At 46.3% G+C, this 21,832-nt stretch overlaps 1 protein-coding gene across 5 annotated transcripts in view; it reads left to right on the forward strand.

The window, feature by feature from the left end:
- Positions 1 to 21,832, forward strand: part of DCLK2 (doublecortin like kinase 2) — a 378,330-nt gene that overhangs the window by 297,892 nt on the left and 58,606 nt on the right. For all 5 annotated transcript variants that reach the window (XR_014978130.1, XM_085641650.1, XM_085641651.1 and 2 more), the window contains one exon: positions 17,115 to 17,234. Coding sequence is in view for 4 of the 5 variants with exons in the window: in XM_085641650.1 (XP_085497776.1) it covers positions 17,115 to 17,234 (120 nt within the window). In the remaining variant the exon portion in view is untranslated. The remainder of the gene's footprint in view (positions 1 to 17,114; positions 17,235 to 21,832) is intronic.

Consider the following 21,832-nt stretch of genomic DNA (forward strand, 5'->3'; position numbering starts at 1 on the left):
TAAATACAGAACACCACAACCATCTTATGCAGAAGAACTCTCACTGCCTTTCCCATTATGCCCTTCGTATCTCACCATTTACCATATTGACTAGTTAGTTCATCTAGCTTAGTAAGTGATTACTCTTCCTCATTAACTAAAAAAGGAAATAGGAATAGTGCCCTCTTGCTAAACTTGCATTTTGATTGTGGACAATTGTTAGTATCCTGCCAGAGCATTTTGATTTCCTCTTCTGCTCTATGGATGTTCTCTGTTGGCCCTCAAATGACCTACCCAGCAGAGCATAACTCTGATAGCTGCCTCATCCACTTATGCCATTCACGGCATGCGAACAATATACATCTAGAATATCAGCAAAATATTGATTCAAGTCCAACATTAACATCTTATGTCAATTGACTAAAGATATGGTACCAAGCAGAGCCTCTTCCATGTGCTCAGTTCCGAGTGGCACAACCCATTTCACTTGGTTCCACCACCTTAGGTGAGACTACTTCCCTTGTGCACCATTACCCTGAATCAAGATCCTTTGCCATAATCCAAGTGTTCTTGCTGTCTTACCACAAACATTCTCAAGCCCATCTACTCTTAAAATCAAATGTCCACTACAAACTAAATGATACTAGAATTGTCCATCCCCATCTTTCAGCTCCTTGGTCCTCAGATGACCTCAGTAAAAACAGCAGCGAGGAAGAAAGATTCCTACATATTTCCTTCTAATTCATCTTAATGCTCATCTATACGATAGCTTGTATCAAAAATGCTACGGTCATCCTTGACTTGATCAGAGAAGCCATCTTTACCTGTCTTCACTGACCTCCTTTGCCTATTTACTATGGCCAATTTGGTAAAGTTTCGATTCTTCAGCTTTGTACAGAAGGTCTGGTAAACCTCTCTTTGCCCCTGTGATTTGCAAATGCTTGGACACAAAACTGAGGCCGTGCAGGAGCAAACGGTTTGTGTGTCCATTGATCCGTATGTCACTCTTGGGGAGGGACAGTGTCCTTGTACTCTTCACCATCAGGGAATGAAGGATCAGTTCCAGGCACACCTGGCTGGTGAGCACATGGAAAAGTTGATTTGGTGCTACCAATAAATGACCTGGCTGCACATTCTAAGGGGTGTATATGGAAGGAGATTTTAAAATACTTCCTAAGAAGGAGATTAAGTTATAATGACCTATTCTTCCACTTTCTCTGATTAGTCCTTTATTCCTTTTATGGCATTACCTCAATTAAGGGCAGTAATATATGCACTGTGCTCCAGTAAACTGCTAACTGGTCGTTCAAAATGATCCTACTCAAAACTATGAAATGTGTTCCATTTTATTGAACACACTGAAGCAGAATTCTGTTTACTCTAAAGCATATTGCTGTAGTAAATGCAGTCTGCTGTCAACAAATGTTCCAATATTTAGAGCTGGCGATGCGTTTCAAAAGCTTCGACTGCTGCTCGTGTTTTTTTGGTGCTTAGTGAGCTGTATTTCCGCTGAATGTGGGGATACTCCAGTGATGAGTGTTAGATTAGCCCCCCCTCTTCATACAATATTAGGACATTGGCACGTTGGGCGCTGTATTGAAGGCAATGGAGTTGCTCATGGCTAACATGGATGGTTTTGAGCCTTCTGCTCCAACATTCCAATGAATATTTTACATGTGTAATTTAGAACATTTTACCCTATTAAGGTGAATGTTCTAATAGCCTCATAGCCCATCTGCCTCCAGCTATTGCAGTTGGTAAAGGCCCTCTCTTGCCTGCAGCGTTTGCCTTTAACAGCTGGTATGGCTCTAGGCATTCAGCAATGTGGCTGTATTATAATTACTGCTAATGTATACCAGCAATGGGTTGTCATAACCAACTGGCCTAAATTTCAAGATTCCTTTGGTCACTAATCTGGGGCTGTTTTCGCAGTTCTTCTCTGCCCCATGTGCTTACACCGCTTAGCTGGTGGGCATTCGCATCAATCCTAAAATTGAGACATCCAACTCCTTTCTGCTGTGTAGTAATTGGCGTGGCTTTTCATACCAAATGCACACGGGTTACAAGAATGTTTTGCAGTTGCACGTTGAAAAGAGTAATACTTTTAGACACACTTGTGCAACATGTGTCAAAAGGCAAGGCAATATGCTGCATCAACAAAGCATCCAGAGTAACAAACAAAACAGAAAATAGTGCTGTCCTTGCTTCTTCAGGTTGAAATGTTGCTCCCTGGGTGAGAACCACCGGCGGCTTCTGCATGAGGGTGGGGAAGCGTCGCCCCTCCAACCCCAGCTGCGGCCACGATAAACGTGAAACATAAAATGGCAATGAAATTATTTAATTGGCATTTTATTTTTCATGCAACACGCTACGTTCGCCAACCTGCCCTCAGCTGGGAGAAATGGGGGCATGTCCTCCTCTGCTGCCAATTGGCAGCAAAGGACAGGAGCAGTAGCTGGCTGGATGCTCCAAAGTGCGCATGTCACTTTGGCTGGCTGTCTTGCGCTGGCCAAAGTGACATGCGCACTTCGGAGCTCTTCACTCGGCTGTCTTAGACACCTTGGCGGAGACCAAGCACAGGCCTACAGGGCCTGAAGGAGCATCCAACCAGGCCTCTCCATCCAGCTGTTTCTGCTCTACACAATGCGGTCTCCACTTCCTGTAGTGAAGCTGGATTAGAGAGGACAGAACTGGTTTCTACTGAACCATAGGGACTTGCTGCCTAAAACTTCAAAGAGAAAAGTAGTATAAATATTAGGGCCCTGACCCCAGAACTTTAGAACACTTTTGGACTAAGGACCCTCCCACGAAGAAGAGCTGGAAGAGCTGCCAGGAGGAGCACTGTCCCGTTGATGTTGGTTGCTTTGTTGCATTGGCCTGTAGTTGCTGCTTCTGTCTTGAGTAGTGAAAGGACTGGATTATCTTGAATCCTGCTGTTAAAGGTTCTCCAAGGGCTTGAAGTAGAGCTTACCCCCTCTTGGAAGTCTCAGGCATACCAAAGACTTCACCATCCTCTGGGTATCTGCATCTGCAACTGCGTGTTTCAGCTGTCACAGAGGAAAAGCAACCTGACGCCGCGAACGACGACGCTGCCAGGCGCTGTGGTGGCGTCGGGTGGCGTCGTCTGTGAGACCAGGGTTGCTTGGCAGTGCTCTCTGCGGTGCCAACAGCTCATGGAGGCTGAACTGTGGATTTCTTTGTTCATGACGTTGGGATCGCCCCGGACGGAGTTATAAACTTCAAAGAACTGTATTTTAAGTCTATCTTTGCAATATTCATATTTTGATTACTGTATGCTGGATCCTCATCATTTTGGTCTTGTTTTACAGATATAAATATTGCCTATTTTTTAAAACTGGTGTAGTATCCTTTTGTAGTGTTTTCACTGTTTTACTGTGTGTTATGTGCAAATGCTTTCCACATTGCCTCTGAGATAAGCCTGACTGCTCATGCCAAGCTAAAAAGGGGGTGAGCAGGGGTTATTTTAGACGTGTAATCTCCTTACCCTGACTAGAAAGAAGGGTCCCTACTTGGGCAAGGTGCATTCCTCTGCCAACTAGAGACCCTCATTTCTAACACTACCTCACCCTCGTGAAAGTGCCTCATCTGTATCTCGTCCGTACTAAGGTACTGGGCCTTTGCTTTAACAACAGTTTTAGCACTCTGCAGTGGGCTGCATTGGGTATTACAGCCCCAGCTTGACTGGGAAGCTATGTGGCTAACAGTTTATATAGTAGGAATCTACACCGTTTTGTACTTTCTTTAGTCAAGGACCTAGTAAAAGAAACGTGTTACTTTGGAGACCATCACTCGTGACTTGAATATAGACAAGTGGCAGATAGAAGAGGCGGTAGCAAGATGTAAAGGAAACCAGGGGACATCTCATACCATTTATAAACACTCCTCATGTGATGAATCTCTGTACTGTGGTGAATGTATAACATTGTTCTGCATTCTGTCCATCAACTGTTGTTTTTGCATTTGTCACCCCGAGTGGTGAAGGGTATGCCCAGACGTGGGTTCCTTGCTCTCCATGCCACTGGAATCAAGCTATCCTGGCTGAAGAGGGGTGAAACCCCGAAACCGGTCCTAGGATGCTTGTTTCCAGTCCAGGGAGAACCTGGCTTGGCAGTTCGGGCTGGACTGTTCCCATGAGGCACAGGGTCAAGACTGATTTGCATATGGCTGGGTTCAAACTGGAACGGCATGGTGAGCAAAAAAAAACGATGGATTTAGGCCCAGATCTCTGTACTGCGGTGAATGTATGACATTGTTCTGCATTCTGTCCAACTGTTTTTGTATCTGGTAGTTGCCCCATTGTTGCACTGGAACAGACCCACCAGGCTGTGTCTAAGTGGGTACAATATGATATGACATCACTTCTACTCCAGCATACAGGGGAAGAGATATTTAAGCTGTTCTTAAACTAAGCAGAGGAGATGAGACGCACAATGATATGTGCTAGAGGATCTCTTCGGGCCCGCAACGAAATCCCAACTATTAACTGCCCATCTTCAAGCAAACATGGCACAAGAAAGGAGAATCTATAGATGCATCTATACGCTATCAATGAAGAACTAGAAGAGCCTAAACCAATGAAGACAGATGGTGAACGCCATTCAAAGAAAGTCAGAAAAGGTTCAATACAGTGGAAGAAAAATGAGAACCAGTAAATGTCTGGCTACTACAGGTGTCAACATTGTCCCGGGAGTGCATGCCCAGTGTATGGGAAAGTGTACTGGAAATGTGGAAGTCGAATCTTGTCACAAAAATCTGCAGATGAGGTGGTCGGAGAAGGCTACCAGTGCATAGAACGTACATCCCAAGCACTTTACAAACCATATCTCAGGACATGATAAATTGGCAATGGCAACTAACCGCGAGCATGGACCCAGAGGAGGCGGAAAAGCAAATATTCTTCATCTCATTTGTAGACAGATGGTCTGATAAACGAAGCCCCCAACCTAAGTGCAGGATGCAGATGCAAGTACTGAAAGTGACTGCCCTCTCTGATTCATGAGTGTTGGTAAACCATCAATGACCAACGTCTGTACTCTGGACTGAATCCAAAGCTCAGATATTGCCAGCAAAGAAAAAGATATACTAGGTGGAATGTCACAGCTGTAACTTGCTGGCACAGTCGAATGGAGATCATGGAATGAGTCTGTTAAAGCCAAATTCTTCAACATGAAAGAAAGTGGCATCACCTTGCTGAGCTGCACTACTGCCATGGACCGGGGTCTTTTCTATGTATAAACACATAGGGCATTGAGAAACTATAGAAATAATTTAAACTATTAAAAAAAGCTTGACTGCCTGAAGCAAAATAAATTGTGTGTCGATCCAATGATTTAACTATTTGCTTGATGCCACATACATATTACCTACATTTAAGAGCCTAACTAGAGGAGAAACTGAACAAACCAGAAACACAGTAGGTAATAAGGAAGATAACCAACCTGATTTCTATGGGTTTCCCCCTTACTGGTAACTATCAAACCAAAACTACCTGGAGCAGTGGGCATCTACGTTGACATGCACCTCCTGTATTAGGCTATAAAGAGAACGTTACATCACCCCAACTATTGATGATATCCTATCAGACATAAAAGGTGCTTGGTGGTTCTGGAGACTCGACCTGAATGCAGGATGCTAATGCCCAATGAAAACAGTCATTACAATACAACATACTCAATATCTCTTGCGCTACAAACAACTCAGTTTTGACATCGCATGAGTTGCTGAAGTATTCCATGATGTGACACGAGTGCTGGCTGCCATAGAAGGGGCTATGAATGTCATCAAATAATTTTCATCTATGCAACAACCTTACTGTGTATCACAGATTCCTCCTACATGGCAACCTGTCCATGAATATTTCCTGACAGTACTCAAAAGTGAATTCCTCAAAGGCAAAATAAAGTTTTTCGAGTATGTGTTTTAGAGAGGAGTGGTCACGGTGCACCCCAGCAACGCCAAAGACCTCATGAATGTTCTGCCTTCCCAGATCATCTCAGAACTAAGAATCTTTATTGGCATAGTAAGGTATTGCTATGTGACTGGTTTATACCTTGTTTGGCTACATTCACTGACTCTCCAGAAGTTTCACAAAATCATCTTTAAAATGGGAGTGGAGAGGAATGGCTACAGTGTAGCCGAGCTCCGCTGCGCCACTCCCGCTACTATCCGTCCAACACTATCCGCCCTGGCCAAATCCAGCTCCTGAGGGGCCGGATGCCTGCTACAGAGTGAGTTTCATCGTCTGGCGAATTTTGAGAGACTTTGGTGGGGGCCATCTGCAGCAACGCCCGGGGCCGGCTCACGCCGCCAGAGCCGAGCCGGAGAACAGTGAGGCCGCTCGGGACGACAGTCACGTGAGACCGCAGCCTGGAGCTCACCCGGCCTGCAGACGGACGTCGCGGGTCATCAAGATTGCCGGGCCGGCAGCACACAAGATCCGGACCACTGAGGGCCCCGAGGGGGGTGCGCGGGAACCAGGTGTGAGCCCTGGCGAGTACCAGTTGCAAGTTTACCGGGGCTCCAATATTGGCGCTTACGGCACCGCGACCCGTACCAGCTGCGGCTGATCATCCCGGAGGGCTCGTCGAGAGGGGGGCGTACTGACCTGCAGGCCAGTGAGTTCTACCCAGCGCCTATGTACCAGCGGATGATCATGGGACTAGACTCCCGCCGAGGCACACGGAAAGACTCCGGGGAACGGCGTGTCCGGCCTTGGGGCCCAGACTGAGGTGAGGACCCCCTTGGGGGCAGAAACATCTGTTATGCCCGTGGGGTCTGCAGGCCGGGGCGGAGTTTTCAGTGATTAGATCACTGTTCTTTGGGAGTGGGGTTGCCCAGGTTCCTGTTCTTGATTTGGGTTTGCGACAGGCACTCTGCTAGTTGGTGGGTGGTGGGCAGTTGTAGCCTCGCTATGCAGGGAGGCAGGGAGGGGGGGTGTGCAGGGAGGAGGGGGGGTTGTTTCTTATGTTTACTTTGTTTCTTGCATTGGTTCACTATGATTTTTGGCATGTTTTGATCACACATCTCTCTATATTCAGCTGTGCCTGTGGTCACAATGGACGCTGCCCTGTACAACTTGTTGGCCTGTGCAGTGCCTGGCAGGGGGTCCCCTACTGCCAACTCTGGGCGGTGATATCTGACTTGATACTTCCCTTATCACAAAGGACTGATGGCACTGGGTACAGGACTTAGTGGTCACTTGGAATGTAAATGGCCTGGGGGACAGGATCAAGAGGGGCATTGTCCTACGCTACATTAAGCGGCAGGAGCTTGACTTGGTAATGCTACAAGAATCTCACCTGGTCGGAAATTCATGCATGGCCTTTAATAGGAAAGGGTACACTATGGTGGTGTATTCGGGGTTCTCCTCAGGTTCCAGGGGGTGGGAGTTCTCCTCCGAAGGGGTTCCCCATTCATCACGCACAACACATGGACCCACACTTTGGGCAGGATCTCCGCTGTCTCAGGCACATGGGAAGGACGCACCCTCAATATAGTCTCCATTTACGCCCCCCCCCCCCCCCCCAGGGCTACAACAACTGACACTACGGGATGTTGGGGCATTACTACTAGATCTTCCAGTGGGTACATTAATACTGGGAGGTGACTTTAATTCAACGATGGACGGCTCGAGAGATCGCCTCCCACCCCGTGACGACCCACCACGAGGCTCACAATTTGCTAATTTGCTAATGCACTGGGGATGGTTGACATATGGAGGTGGTTTAACCCAGCACACACTCACTACACCTTTCATTCGGGAGCGCATGGCAGTCAATCCTGAATCGATTATCTGTTCACCCACGCTCAAGATATGCACTACTTCCATGAGGCCCGATGTTTGGCGCGGGGAATATCTGACCACTCACCCCTGACAACACACATTGTCCTGTCACGGCCCAAGCGACCGGGCACTATCAAGATACAGCCATGGATGCTCAAAATACCTCACATCAGGGAGACACTCCTGCAGGACACTGACTATTAATTTGAAGAGAATGTGGGGTCTGTAACCTCTGCAGTGGTGCAATGGGGGGTGAATGGAGCAGTGATTGAGGGCAGAGCATTGTCCTTGACGATAGGCCACCGAACAGAGCGCTCTCGAAGGGTGGTCGAACTAGAAACTGACATATTGGCCCTGAAGCGGTCCTCTCACGGGCCCCTGATCCTGACACGCAGCACTCTCTCCAAGTTAAAAAAAAAAACTGGACTATAGACCGCTCCTACTGGAGGAGGCCACAATGCGTTCCCTGGCCTCTAGGCATCTAATCTATGAACAGGGCGAGCGTACTGGCAAGCTCCTGGCGTGGCTGGAGCATAGAGAGCAAGCGTCAAGATGGTTTCGAGTTATCAAGGGCCCCGATAAAGAGCTCCTTACTGACCCCCAGGACATCACAAACTCGTTTGCCTCTTACTTTGAGGACGTTTATAGGGTCCCTGATGCCTCTCAGGCTCCGCTGTCGGCAGATCTATTGGCCAAAATTAAAATGACGTGCCTCACTCCGTAGGATAGGGAGGCCCTAGAGGCGGACATTACGGTGAAGGAGATTCAAAAAGCCATACTGGGGGTACACTCTGGTAAGGCAATGGGCTCTAATGGCCTTCCCATTGAACTCTTCAAGCCCATGTCTGCCAAATTAGCACCTCATCTTCTAGGTCTCTATAATGAGTGCTACCAGTCAGGGCTCCAACCTGAGGAGATTTGCACTACGGCCATAGTGGTTATACACAAACCCAACAAACCTGCGGAAGAATGCAAATCGTACTGCCCAATATCCTTGCTCACAGCAGAAGCCAAAATTCTGGCCAATCGACTCCTCCCTTACATCACCGAGCTCATTCACCCAGATCAGTCCAGCTTCATGCCAGGTAGAAACGCAGCCAGAAACCTCCGGTGAGTACATGGAGCCCTGGGGAGACTGGGTACCATAGAAGAGGAAGCAATCCTGTTGTCCCTTGATGCCTCTATGGCGTTTGATACCATCAAATGGGACTTCCTCTTTGCCGTGCTGACTCATATAGGATTTGGTCCACGGCTAATTGGCTGGATTAAGCTGCTCTATTGACAACCCACCGCATACGTCACAGTTAACAATCATCGCTTTGACACATTCCCCCTCCATCGGGGTACGAGGCAGGGGTGCCCGCTTTCCCCACTCCTCTTTGCCCTAACGTTGGAGCCACTGGTGGTCTGGATCAGAGGAGACCGCGAGGTGCGGGGATTCAAATGGACGCAGGACCACCAAGATCCCATTTCCTTATATGCGGACGATGTCCTCCTCTATCTGGCCTCTCCTGCGCGTTGGTTGCGGTGAGTGCTGCATATATTCCATATTTTTGGAGCGCATTCTGGATACCGGATAAACTGGTCCAAATCCCAGATGTATGTACTTTGGGGCGAGCCATCGTCTAGTCATAGGGGGTAAGAGATAACGGTGGCCACTCATGGCTTCCAATATCTGGGTATATTTGTAACTGCAGACACAAATCATTTTTGAGCGAAATCTCTTGGTGCCGCTCCAACGCCTAAAATCAGACACCCAACACTGGCGCTCTCTCCCTCTTGGGCTGAGCGTCCCTGTTTAAGATGCTCGCGCTCCCGCGCTTCCTCTACATCCTCCAAAATGCTCCGTACCCAATCACAGACTCTTACTTTTCCCAGATCGACATTGCGGTGCATGGATTGCTTTGGGAGGGCCGTCCGCCTCGAATTGCCATGAATAAACTCACCATGGCGTGGTACGACGGGGGAATAGGTTTGCCGGATATGCGGCTCTATTACCAGGCATCCCAATTGACGGCAATCAATAGCTGGGTATGCGGCCCGCACGGGGGTCCCAATTTCCTAATCAATCTCTGGCTCATGGGTCGTGGGGGATATAACAGGTCACTGTATACCACCCCCCACAGGCTCAACCTGACAGGCCCCACAGCGCGCACAGTTGAAATATGGCACGCAATTACACGAAAACTGGGGTGGCATAACCGCCTAACGAAAGCTACTCCGTTATGGGAGCCTAGTATTCTGGGTGGCCTCAGTCAATGCCCCGGGTTGGATAAGTGGGTCACCATTGGAATCTCTACGGTAGGGGACATGTGGGTGAAGGGGAAACTGGCCACGTTCTCTGACCTCCAGGCCAAGTACTGCCTGGAGCCCTCAGAGACGTTCCAATATCTCCAAATTAGGCATACCATCTCTGCGGCCTTACCTACGGAAACCCCGCTCCCGGACTCTTCCCCTTTGGAGGATCGGCTATTATTAGATCCTATGGAGCACAAGGCCATATCCCTCACATATAGAAAATTGGTAAATAATCGTACTGACCCTATGATTAAACTACGTACAAATTGGGAATCTGATCTAGGACCTATAGAAGACGAAGATTGGAGAGACGCCCTTGCCTCTCCGAAGGAGGTAGCCATCCCCATGCGTCTCAGTCTTGTACAACTAAAAGTACTCCACCGGGTATATTTCAATGCTAGGCTGCTATTCCGATTTGGGAGACGACCAGATCTGCTCTGTCTTCGACATTGCAACCAAACCGGCACCTTCCTACACATATTATGGGAATGCCCACACGTACAACACTATTGGGAGGGTGTGACACGCCAGCTAACCAGAGCGGGTGACAAACCCCTAAGTCCCTCTCCCAGACTCGGCCTCCTCAACATATGGGAGGCTACTGACCTCTCCCAGATGGAGCAGGCATAGGCCTCAATGGGGTGGATGATAGCAAAACATAATATCGCGCAGAAATGGGGACAAAACTCGAGTCTACTGGTACCTGACTGGGCAAAGGACATGGACTGTGCAATGATAGCCGAGAAAACGGTTTTTAAGGGTCGGGGATGCCCCAAGAAATGGGATCAAAAATGGGGAAGGTGGAACAAATACTGGGGGGCCATGTGCATTTTCCCTACAGAGGAAATGCGGCGTGAGAGGTAAGCAATAATGGCCCGCCTCATGATGGATGATGGGCCCCCTGCACCGGTGCTGGGACAGGTGGATTAATGACACAACCTCAAAATGCACTCCAAAACGTTCACTGCGACTCTAGCCGGCAAAAGGGTGGTGGCTACACCTAAGATTCTCCTGGGAGTGGCCTACGGACATAGTACCTTGCTTGCAGTGTGTATTAACTCGATGCATATGTTGTGTTTTCTTCATGCTGAACGGTTACTATGTATGGTCATCTTGGAACCAATGCACTCTCTCCTTATCAATAAAAACTGTTTTAAAAAAAATAACATGGAAGTGGAGAATAGACCATAACAAAGCATTCCAGTGGACAAAGGGTGCCATAGCTAAGGAAGCAAAAGTGAAGTACCTTGATCAAAAAAGACGTAACTGGTAGGCGATGCAGGGATGGTGGGACTGGAAGCAGTCCATTCTTCAAAAACAAGTAAATTGCACCTGGGTCCCCATGGCATTTGCCAGCAAAGAATTGACTAACACAGAATCTGGATACTTGCAAATAGAAGGAAGCCCTAGCAATCAGGTGGGGCTGCACACACTTCTTTCTATATGTATATGGTCAAGAATTCTAAATAGTATCAGATCACAAGACACTCATTTTGCTATTCTAAGGCACATCACCCCATTCTCCACTAAGTATAGAGAAGTGGATGCTATTGTTGGAAAAATGACCTTGCGGAGAGTCTGCCAAAAACTAATAGTTGCAGAAGAAGGGCTAATTCTAGGATTTTAATTCCTGAGGCATTAAGAAGGAAAACAATCCAGCTAGCCTAGCCAAAACGAAAGGCCTCCTTCATGAAAATGTTTGGTTTCTAGGGAACTACGCTAAGGCGGAAGATGCAATCAATAGCTGCCATCTGTGTCCAGCAACTGAGGGTGGTGATATGCCTGCCTCTGTCAACACTGATGATGATTGTGAAATGTCATGATTGTGGCGTGAAGTTCTACGTACTACTTGATGGGAAACATTTACTGGTCTTGGTACACCATTACAGCTGAATATAAGTGTTACTAATCGTAGCATCCATGGCGTTTGACCATGTGAAGCCTAAATTGGAAAAGATAATTAGCAGCATAATGGTTGCCGGACTCATTCATTTCACATTTCAAGGCAATACCTTCCATGCTTCTTATGAGTAATTAGGAGTGTATCATTTGAAAATAACCTCTCATTGACTCCAAGGCAATGGAGAAATAGTACCTCTCATACAAACATAGAAAAAACGCATTCTGGCTCTGTATGAAACAAAATGACAACAGAGGGTCATTCATAACTTTCCGTGATACTGCAGGAACAGACATGATTGCACAACACAGAGTTCCCTTGTTTACCTCATGTTTGACTGAGCAGTCAGATATGGCACTCCAGCGACCCCACATTGGGAGCCTCCAGCCTTCAACAGGCAAGTCTGTCAAAACTGCTGTCTCAGAAACAACAACTGAACTGTCATGAGAAGAAGGGTAAAAGTGCCAATCCTACTGGAAACCGCTAATTTCACAACTGCCGAGCAACGCATTGCCTTTGCAACTCGGGTGGAACAACAAAAGCGTCTGAACCATGCATTCCATTTACAACGCAAATAGTTACAATTATAAGCGTTAGGTGAAGCGCTGTTGGACTTTAAAGTCCAATACTTTCCCTACTGTCGTGGGGACTGGAGTTGTAATAGTAAATTAAACTATTCCAAAGTCCAGCACCCCCCCTAAGGCAAGTTATTGTATTGACTTGCGGTGTAAATGGAATGCGTGGTTCAGACGCATTAGTTCTTCCTCCCGCGTTGTTAATGAACGTGTGGGAAAGGAAAGCGTGATTGTCATACAACCTTAGCCTACAAGTCTAAGAAAGGACCACTATCCTGGAGGTAAATCCAGGGCACCCCCCTTTGAATGTAGACTGTTGGGCTTAAAGACCCCAACCCTGCACACCACCGTCATATGTAGGCTTTAATGAGAACTGTACCTAAGTTAAGAATCGGGGATTCTCACGCTTTGAGTACGGGAGGCCAACAAGAGGAGGGTCAGTGTATGAGCTAAGACCATACCCAATCCAGTTTCAATGACTTGGAGATTGTGTGGCAAATAGACGGAACTGTTGTTGCCAGAACATTGTTTGATTTTCCTGTTAAGTTTCTAGTTGGAAAGGATTGTAGTATGCCACCCAGCACTGATCACATATTTCTGACAGACTTCTAGCCGCAGATTCCTCATCTTTTCAATATTACCCAGGTATCAAACTGTATCTGAAAACTTTTCAGCAGTACCTCTGCACGCTGGTAGGTGGCACAGTGTGGCTTTGCACTGACTCCATTCTGCTCTGCTCCAGAAATGATGTGCGGAGCCTACATAGGTGCCACTCCGCACACTGACGTTTGTTCCTTTATTTCCGTACCAGCAGGCATGGATCCAAAGCTACCTCCCTTTACACCTCTCAGCCTTAGAGTGGTCTTTCTCCGAACTTTTTGCCTTCCTCCTCCATTTTTGCTAACCTTGTTTTCGTTGACCTTAGGACTCTGGACACTTTACACCTGCTATCCAGTGCTAAAGTGTATGTGCTCTCTCCTTAAAACATGGTAACATTGGCTTATCCCTAATTGGCATATCTAATTTACAGCAAATTCCTAACAAAGTGTTATTTCAGGGTTTGTAAATTAAATGCTACTAGTCGACCAGAAACACTGATTGTGCCACCCACTTAAGTAGCCCACTAAACCTGTCTCGGGTCTGCCACTACTTTCTGTGTGCGCAGTTTTAAACTGCCAAGTCGAGCTGGAAAAATAATCCTTTACCAGGCCAATATCTTCCTTTTTAATGCATATGTCACCTCCTAGGGTAGGGCCTGGACAACCCAGAGGGCAGAATGCAGTGTATCAAAAATGTTGGACATGTACTTTTAAGTTTTACATGCCCTGGTAGTGAAAAACTCTTACATTCGTTTTTCACTACTGCAAGGCCTACCTCTCCCATATGACAACATTGGAATTACCATATTCCATTTAATAAGCTGTAATTTCCAAATGAGAACAGTTAGCTAGTTCATGTTTGGTGTCTTTGGAATTGGAATGAAAAACCTTAACTTATCATGAAGTCGGATTTTAAGTTATAATTTGAAAGTGCCACTAGAAATATAACAAAATAAGTCAATACAAATTGGCAGGTCCATAAAGGCTAAAACTTGGCAGCTTCGTAAAAGACAATGAAAATGCCCATTTTCAAAGAAAAATGAGGTAATCTAGTGCATCAAGGTTGTTGGAGTTAACAAAGAAAAAATCAAGAACAAAGGGGAATGCAAGCTAAATCATTTATTTTATTCATTTTGTTTTTTCACACACTTATCAGTCAGGTCTTGAAGAGTACCCCAAAAAAAGAGGTTTGAAATGCGTTGACTGAATTCTTTTTGGGGAGCGTTCCATTTTGAATCCAATCGGTCTAATAGGCAATTACAACGAATTTTAAAGCCTACTTCAATATAACAGCTTTGAATCCCCAAAAGACTTTTGAGCAAGAGGTTCACAGAGTTTTGAATAATAGTGATTGCACACCTCTGTATTATGTTGAATAATAGACTGGTCACGAGCACTTTTGAGTTATTGATATGTGCAACTGCAGTAAAGTGTTTTTACGTTTTTCATTTTTTGATATATAGTATAATATATTAATTTGTTTGATAAATGTATCAAGGTGGTCCTAAGGACATGTATAAGTGTATATCATAACTGCTTTAACAATTATGAAATAAGTGTGAATAAATAAACAGGCCAAGACCATTCATTTACTTGACCTATGACCTAAAGTGTCAGTAAATAGGTTGTGTCCTGCCTCCACAAAATAACGATGGATTAAATCCAGATCTATGACTGGGGGTGAATGTTTTGCCAATGTGCAACATTCCGTCCATCATCTTGTGTGTTTTGCTCCACACAAAGGGCTGCATACTCCCTGTAGTTTGTCTGTACCCAGGACAAGGAAGGCAGGATTCCTGGGGACTTCAAAGGGAAACATCTAGAAACTTCTCCCCCACTTCAAAGGCACAACTGGTTATAAATATTGGACCTCAGACTCCAACTCTTTATATCACTTCAAGACCTGTGGATACCCTTCCAGGAAGGACTGCTGTGCTGCTGAAAGGACTACAAGACTGCTGCTCTGAAGGAACTGCCATCCTGCTGTGCTGACCTGTTGGACTGCTGCCCTCTTGTCTGGGTGAGAAGCACTGGGCCTATATCTCTTGAACCCAGAATCCCAGAGTTACTCCAAAGGCTAGCTCACTGGCCTCCAAGTCTGAAGCCTTAGGGGCACAACAGGCTTTCAGCAACCTTTCACCTGGACTCTGTCATCTGTAAGTCTACCCTGCCAAGTAGCCCGCCCCCCCATCCTGGTCCCTTGGAAGTGCACCTAATGTGATTTCCCAGCCTCTGCGGATCCAGTGGAACTGATGGATCTCCTCTGCTGTGCGGTGCAACCCCAAGCAGAACCTAAGCATTGCCGCTACTGCTTTGATCGGACCCGTCGTAAAGACGTTGCGCATTGCTGTTGCAGGTCCTCACATCCACTGTCGGTGGCAGCCTCAACGATGATGCCAGACTCTGCATCGTAGCCTCGCTACTCCCCTGAACCAACTAATTGCCCCCAACTGCATGCCGCATCTCTGACGCCGAACTTCACAATGTAAACCTTCATAGACTGGATCCCTGAGGATGATGTGGGAACTCTCATAGCAGCTCGCCACATCTGAGAACCAACGCATCACTTCAGCTGCACGACACACCTTTCAACGTGAATCCTCAACACTCCACAAACCAGGATTTAAGGTGCTCTGTTCAGCGGACCTAACTTGGTCCTTGTAGCCGGCCCGAGTTCCATTGCGGTCGGCCTGAACTTGTGACCATGTCCCAGTCCGGCGCAACCAGTTGTCCATAGATGGCGACTTGTGCTATTTTTACTGAAATCTTTCAAGTTGAATATCTCCATATCTACTGATTTTATCTTTTTGATCATGTTTAGTTTATTAAAAACTGCTCTATTTTTCTAAACTGGTGTGGGATTTTTTTGTGGTGTTTTTACTGCGTTACTGTTTGAAGTGTTGCACAAATACTTCACACATTACGTCTGAGTTAAACCTGACTGCTCTGTGCCAACCTACCAGAGGGTTGAGCACAGGTTAATTTAGGGTTTGCTTGTGACTTCACCCTGAGAAGAATTGTGGTTTCAGCATGACCAGGGCCCACACCCCAGGGAGCCAGTAACCCATTTCTTACAGTATTGGAATCTGCACACTGGTCACAACCAATTTGCTATTGGGACTCTGCGTCCGCTTCTGGGGACGCGGACAGCCTCAAACAATTGATGTCAGCATGTAGGAGTGGCACCTATGTAGGTTCTGTACGTCATTTCCGGAGTGAATGACGTCTGTGCAGAGTCGCAGCACCACCTACCAGCAAACAGAGGAACTGCTGAAAAGTTTCCGGATCCAGTCTGATGCCTTGAGAAAACTCAAGAGGTGAGGAATCTGCAGCTGGATAGTCTCTACAAGAAAGAGCAGTACCAAAGATAAGTAATCTGTTCGTTGCACACACCAAAACCTGTCATGTTGAGCACAATTAGTAGTTTAATAAAAAAGGAATGAGCGCATGCGCTCAGATCAGCAGCTAAGTATTGCGTCTCATGGTCTCTCCTGAACACCATGATGTGGAGGGAGGTAGACCGGCATTGCGGTGGGAGTGGAATAAATGAAGAGGATTAAAAGAGGGAATTTCACAGGTGGAGCCTGACAGGACTGCAAAGTGCAGCTGCCTGCTCGTTTGGTCAGTTTGCAAAAAAGAACATCATTAAATCATGCACATCGCAGTGCACACATTTGTTTGCAGGCTCGGAGGAAGGGGGCAGAGCCATGATGTTTGATGTCAGTTTCTTCCAAAGGATCCACTCACTTAATACCAAAGCAACTGTTTCTTATAGGCTTCTTTAAGGCACCCCTAGGTCATACCTAAGACCCATTAATACACTGCAAAGAATTTTAAAATTGACTTTATTAACATGTGAACCATGTCTCTCATCTTTGTGGCATCTTCAAACTGTTCCTTGTTTCGAATATGGTTAATGTTATGTGAAATTAAATAACACAACCTTTTCCCTTGTACAGGAGCACCTGATTGAGAATGAGGTTGCAATCCTGCGACAGGTTAAGCATCCGAATATTATCATGCTGATAGAGGAGATGGACACGCCGACAGAGCTCTACATGGTCATGGAATTAGTGAAGGTAAGGCGATTGCAGATTTTGCTCATGTTATCCATGCAGAATACAGACTAATAGGACTACAGGATCAGGCTGGGAAGACATAATCACATAATCACTTCTTGGCAAACTTCAAAATGCAATCATGCACATGATGTTGCTGCTTCCTAATGCTGAACTAATAACATGAGATGTTTCTCTGTGAGTTGCTATACACAAAAGAGGTACATTTGTAGGCACACCTATAGTCTCTCGACACTGGGCTACCAGTCTTGTGTACAGATGCTACCTGCCACCCATAAAGAGGCGACTGTGCAGCTGTGTAAATGGTGCATTTATGCTGGGTCTCAAATGAGCATCTCCATAAAATCAACTCATCACTATCTGAATCTTTGCTTTTAAATATTTTTATTGGCTTTTAAAGCCATACTCTGTTTTTAACTTTTGGATAAATGGTATCTGTACGACCTGTAACTATGTTGATCTATAAGACTTTGAAGCAGGTGCAATAATAGTTAACCCTTTTGGTTGATTTCAGAACCTTTCTACATTATTAATTGACTTTTTACTGTGTCATAATTGGACGAGATAGAAGTATCCTCCTATCACAACATTGATTTTGTTCCATTGCAATATGTATGTGAGGGGAGGGGGTCTGTACCATGCAAAGCAGGAGGCAGATGGTGTTTGTCTTTGCATTTTGTTTGTACTTTCGTACCCACCTTAGTGGTTGTCTAACCTCAATGTAGGGTGTATGTACATGGGTTTGTAAGTTTCTCCTCCTGGGGAGTTGTGCCATGTGTACAGTATACACTGACCCTCCTATATCAAACTTTTTTGTCCATAATTCTGGTTTGTTTTAAAACTTTATTTAACATTTTCATGTTAATACACAATAAACATAAATTGGTTACTCAGTGTAGCAATACAGAAACGTATTGATCTGGGAGGATTTTATCTCAGAAAACACAACGCATTGTTAGATAGGGATAACATGTACATGATGTACTGCAATCCTAGCAATACTCGCATTCCTGCATGCCCACCACCCGTTCTCCTGACATGTGGCATGTGTCAATATCCAGCGTGGAAATGAAGGGTTAATCCACCCCAGTGGGAACTATCCCTGCAGGCAGCTGTGACAAAGGGACAGTTCCAACATTCCTCAGAATAACACTTCAGAGGGCTAAAAAAGTCCTTGGGTCTGGATGCCAAGGGTTGAGAAGTTGCAAACAGCTCGCAATTTGTGTTGCAATAAATGAGGCTATTAAGCCAAGCTTTTTTTGTAGGGGTGATTCTATTGCCCCAGTGCAATGCTATCTCCCGCTTGGCAAGCAATAGAGTAATGGTGTTAAATCTGTGCATTTGTTTAGGAAAGTCATGCACATATCCCAGCAGAGCGACCTCGGGCATAGGGGCTATGTCAAGGTGAGTCATACGCGATAGGATTGTGTAAACAGCTCTCCAGTAACTCCTGATTTTAACACAGTTCCAGGTCATATGGGCAAAGTCAGCCTGGTGTACTCCACACTTGGGGCATGTTTGCGGCCGGGAGGGATCAATGGAGTTGAGTTTCGCAGGGGACATGTATGCCCTCCACAGGAACTTGAAATTAATCAGTTTGTCTACTGTTCAGGGAAAACTCTTTCATCTGAGTGCAACAGAAGGGCCAGTGGGAGTCCTGTATCGGGTGTCCCAGGTCACACTCCCAGGTCTCCCGGATCTTGGTGTCTCTGCTAGGGGTTAAGGCTATACAGGCTCTGTACAATGTGGAAATGAGATGGTCCCCTCTTTACTCGTGATTAATAATGTTAGTGGTGAGAAGGACTCCGGCTCTAATGGGAATTCAGTGATCTGTGCTCTAAGTGCACTACGAATCCTGCTGAAAACAAAGTTATCCATAAAGGACGCTTTGCTAAACATCACTTCCTTGGAGCTTGAAAAGGCATGGTCCCCAGGAAATAGATCCCCGACTGTATCTAATGAATGAGATGAGTGTGCGTTGAACCAGCTTTTCCTCTGTGATGGGCAGCCATGGGTTATTAACTATCGGAAGTGCAGAGGAGTATAAGGTCAGCCCACCTGTCACACGCGCTAGTTTCTTCCAGGCCCAGCTAGTGGTGGACACTGTCTGGATGTCTCGGTGGTCTCCGGGAAATCCCTTCAGTTATACCATTTTCAATGGAGCAGGAAGCACGAGATCAGCCTCGGGCCTAGAATAAGGAATCCGTGCATCAGGGTGGTACCAGGAGTGCGCAAAACTGCATTGCGCGACTAAGTAATATATCTGGAAATTGGGAACCCCAAGTCCTCCCCTTTGATATGGTAGGGTCAATGTGTCCCAACTTACTCTGGCTCTGCCACCTCCTCAAATCAGCCTAATGAGGTGAGAGCGAAGAGTCCGAAAGGATCTGTTGGGTAATGGAATGGGAATATTATGAAACAGATATAAGAATTTGGGGAGCACAACCATTTTGATGATCGCTACCCAACCAGCCGAGAGAGGGAGTTTTAACCGACGTTCCACCTGTTACTCTAACGCGTGTAGTGCTGGGCAGCAAAACGATCTGCTCAACCTCCCTGTGGATTTGTATTCCCAGATACTTAGTCGACTCATCGAACCACACCAGGCGGAATTCACAATCCCTCCTTGCTGTACATGGCGTCAAAGGAAAAATTTCTGATTTGACCCAGTTTATGCCCAGTCCTGAAAATCTACCAGATCAGATGACCTCTGACGAGTGGGTCCAAAATCTCCTGGGGGTGGCAAACGTACAGTATAATGTCATCGGTGTACAGTGAGATCAGGAGAGGGCCTGTGTTAAACTGAAGCTCCCTATGCAGGTGTCGCTCTTGCAGTTGCCGGACCAAAGGGTCTAGCGCTAGAGTAAAAAGCAGTGGTGAGGGTGGGCAACCCTGTCTGCTGCCTCGGGTAAGTTTAAACTGAGAAGATAGGGTGACATTTAGCCTAAATCTAGCAGTGGGTGAAGTATAAGGTAGTGAAGTAAGATCATTGAATCCCTTAGGCTTTCCCATCTGTCTCATAACTGCCAAAAAAAGGACCACTCAAAAGAATCGAAGGCTTTTTCTACATCGAGTAAAACGGCAGCCGCCGGAACTTCCGGTGCAATCCTGTGGATAACTGCAAAAACATTCGTAGATTTAGAGCTGTCAATCTATGCGGGACGAAGCCCGATTGAGCTGGCGAGATACTTCGATCTAACAACTGGGCCAGTCTAAACGTTATCTTTTTTGCTAAAATCTTGTAGACAAGATTTAATAATGACCGGTCTGTATGAACCGCACAGGAGCAGGTTCTTACCAGGCTTAGGGAGTAGGATTATCACAGCTTCACGCAGAGTGCGGGGAAGCTCCTGCCATTCAAGAGCTTCGCTATAGACCTGAAGAAGGTATAGAGCTAAAAGGGTCTTGTAGGCCTTATTAAAATTGGCAGTGAATACGTCAATACGTCATTACGGTCTTCCACGCTGTGTGTTATGCGCATCGAGTATAAGTTAGAATGATAATTGAGAAATTTGTCTCGTATGTCCGAAGTGCCTATCCATGTCTGTCCATGTGAGGAGCAGAGATAGGTGATATGATTGTCCTGCTGTGGGCCTCAAAAGGTATGCCAAAGTTCTGCCAGATCTCTCTCCATATTGTCGCGCAATAGCATATTTACTTCAAAATCGTGCTTCTCACTCTGCAGCTTCCCTAAATTCCGTTAAGAGTGACAGGCGGTGGCCATGTTGGGCCGGCTCGGGAGGTCAACCTGCTCTTGATCAAGCAAGCCCAGTTGCTGCTCAATGTTTGCTAGTGTACGTCGCAAGTCTCAACACCCCGGCATGCTTGGAGATACAGATTCCCCCATAAATACGCCTCCAATAGCAGGGCCCAGGATTGAACCGACCCTTTATTTAGTTCAAAATATTCAACAATAGCACCATGTAGCTCAGCACGGAACACTTCATCCATTAAAGCCTGACTCAGGAACCGCCACTGTCTCTCACATCCCTCAGGTTGGGGGATCCTAATGTTAAGATGACTGGGGAGTGATCAGAGAGCATTCTAGATAGGTGTCGGGATGCCCTATACCAAGCTGCCAAATTGGGGGATACAAGCCAAAACTCCAATTGTGTCCAGGTATCTTGTTGTGCGGCATAGTGGGTGTATGCTGAGTTCCCGGGTCGGCAGTGTCACCACACATCAAACAGACCAAGTGTATCACACAGTTCTAATAAAGCGCGGCGCGCACAGGGCTTGGTGTCTCGGCAGTCGCACGTGTCATCTCATGTTGGTTCTAGTAGGAGATTAAAGTCTCCACCCATCCAAATATAGTCCACATCCAGCTGAAGCACCTGAGTATGTAGATCATGAAAGAATTCTGGGCTGTAAACGTTAGGCGCATAGACACAGACAAATGCCATTCGACGGACCATCAGATGCCCCATCACCATTGTGTATGGACCCTCGCTATCACTACGAACCCTGGAGAATTGGGTTAGCAGGCGCTTATGTATAATTACAGCCGTTCCTCTGGCGTATGTGCTTTAATTAGCAAAATATCAGTGGGTACCCTATGACGAGGCAAAGTGGGTTGTAGTTGTCTTTGACAAGTGCGT

The sequence above is a fragment of the Triturus cristatus genome, chromosome 2_2 (genome assembly GCF_964204655.1).
Source record: "Triturus cristatus chromosome 2_2, aTriCri1.1, whole genome shotgun sequence".
In the NCBI taxonomy this organism is placed as follows: domain Eukaryota; kingdom Metazoa; phylum Chordata; class Amphibia; order Caudata; family Salamandridae; genus Triturus; species Triturus cristatus.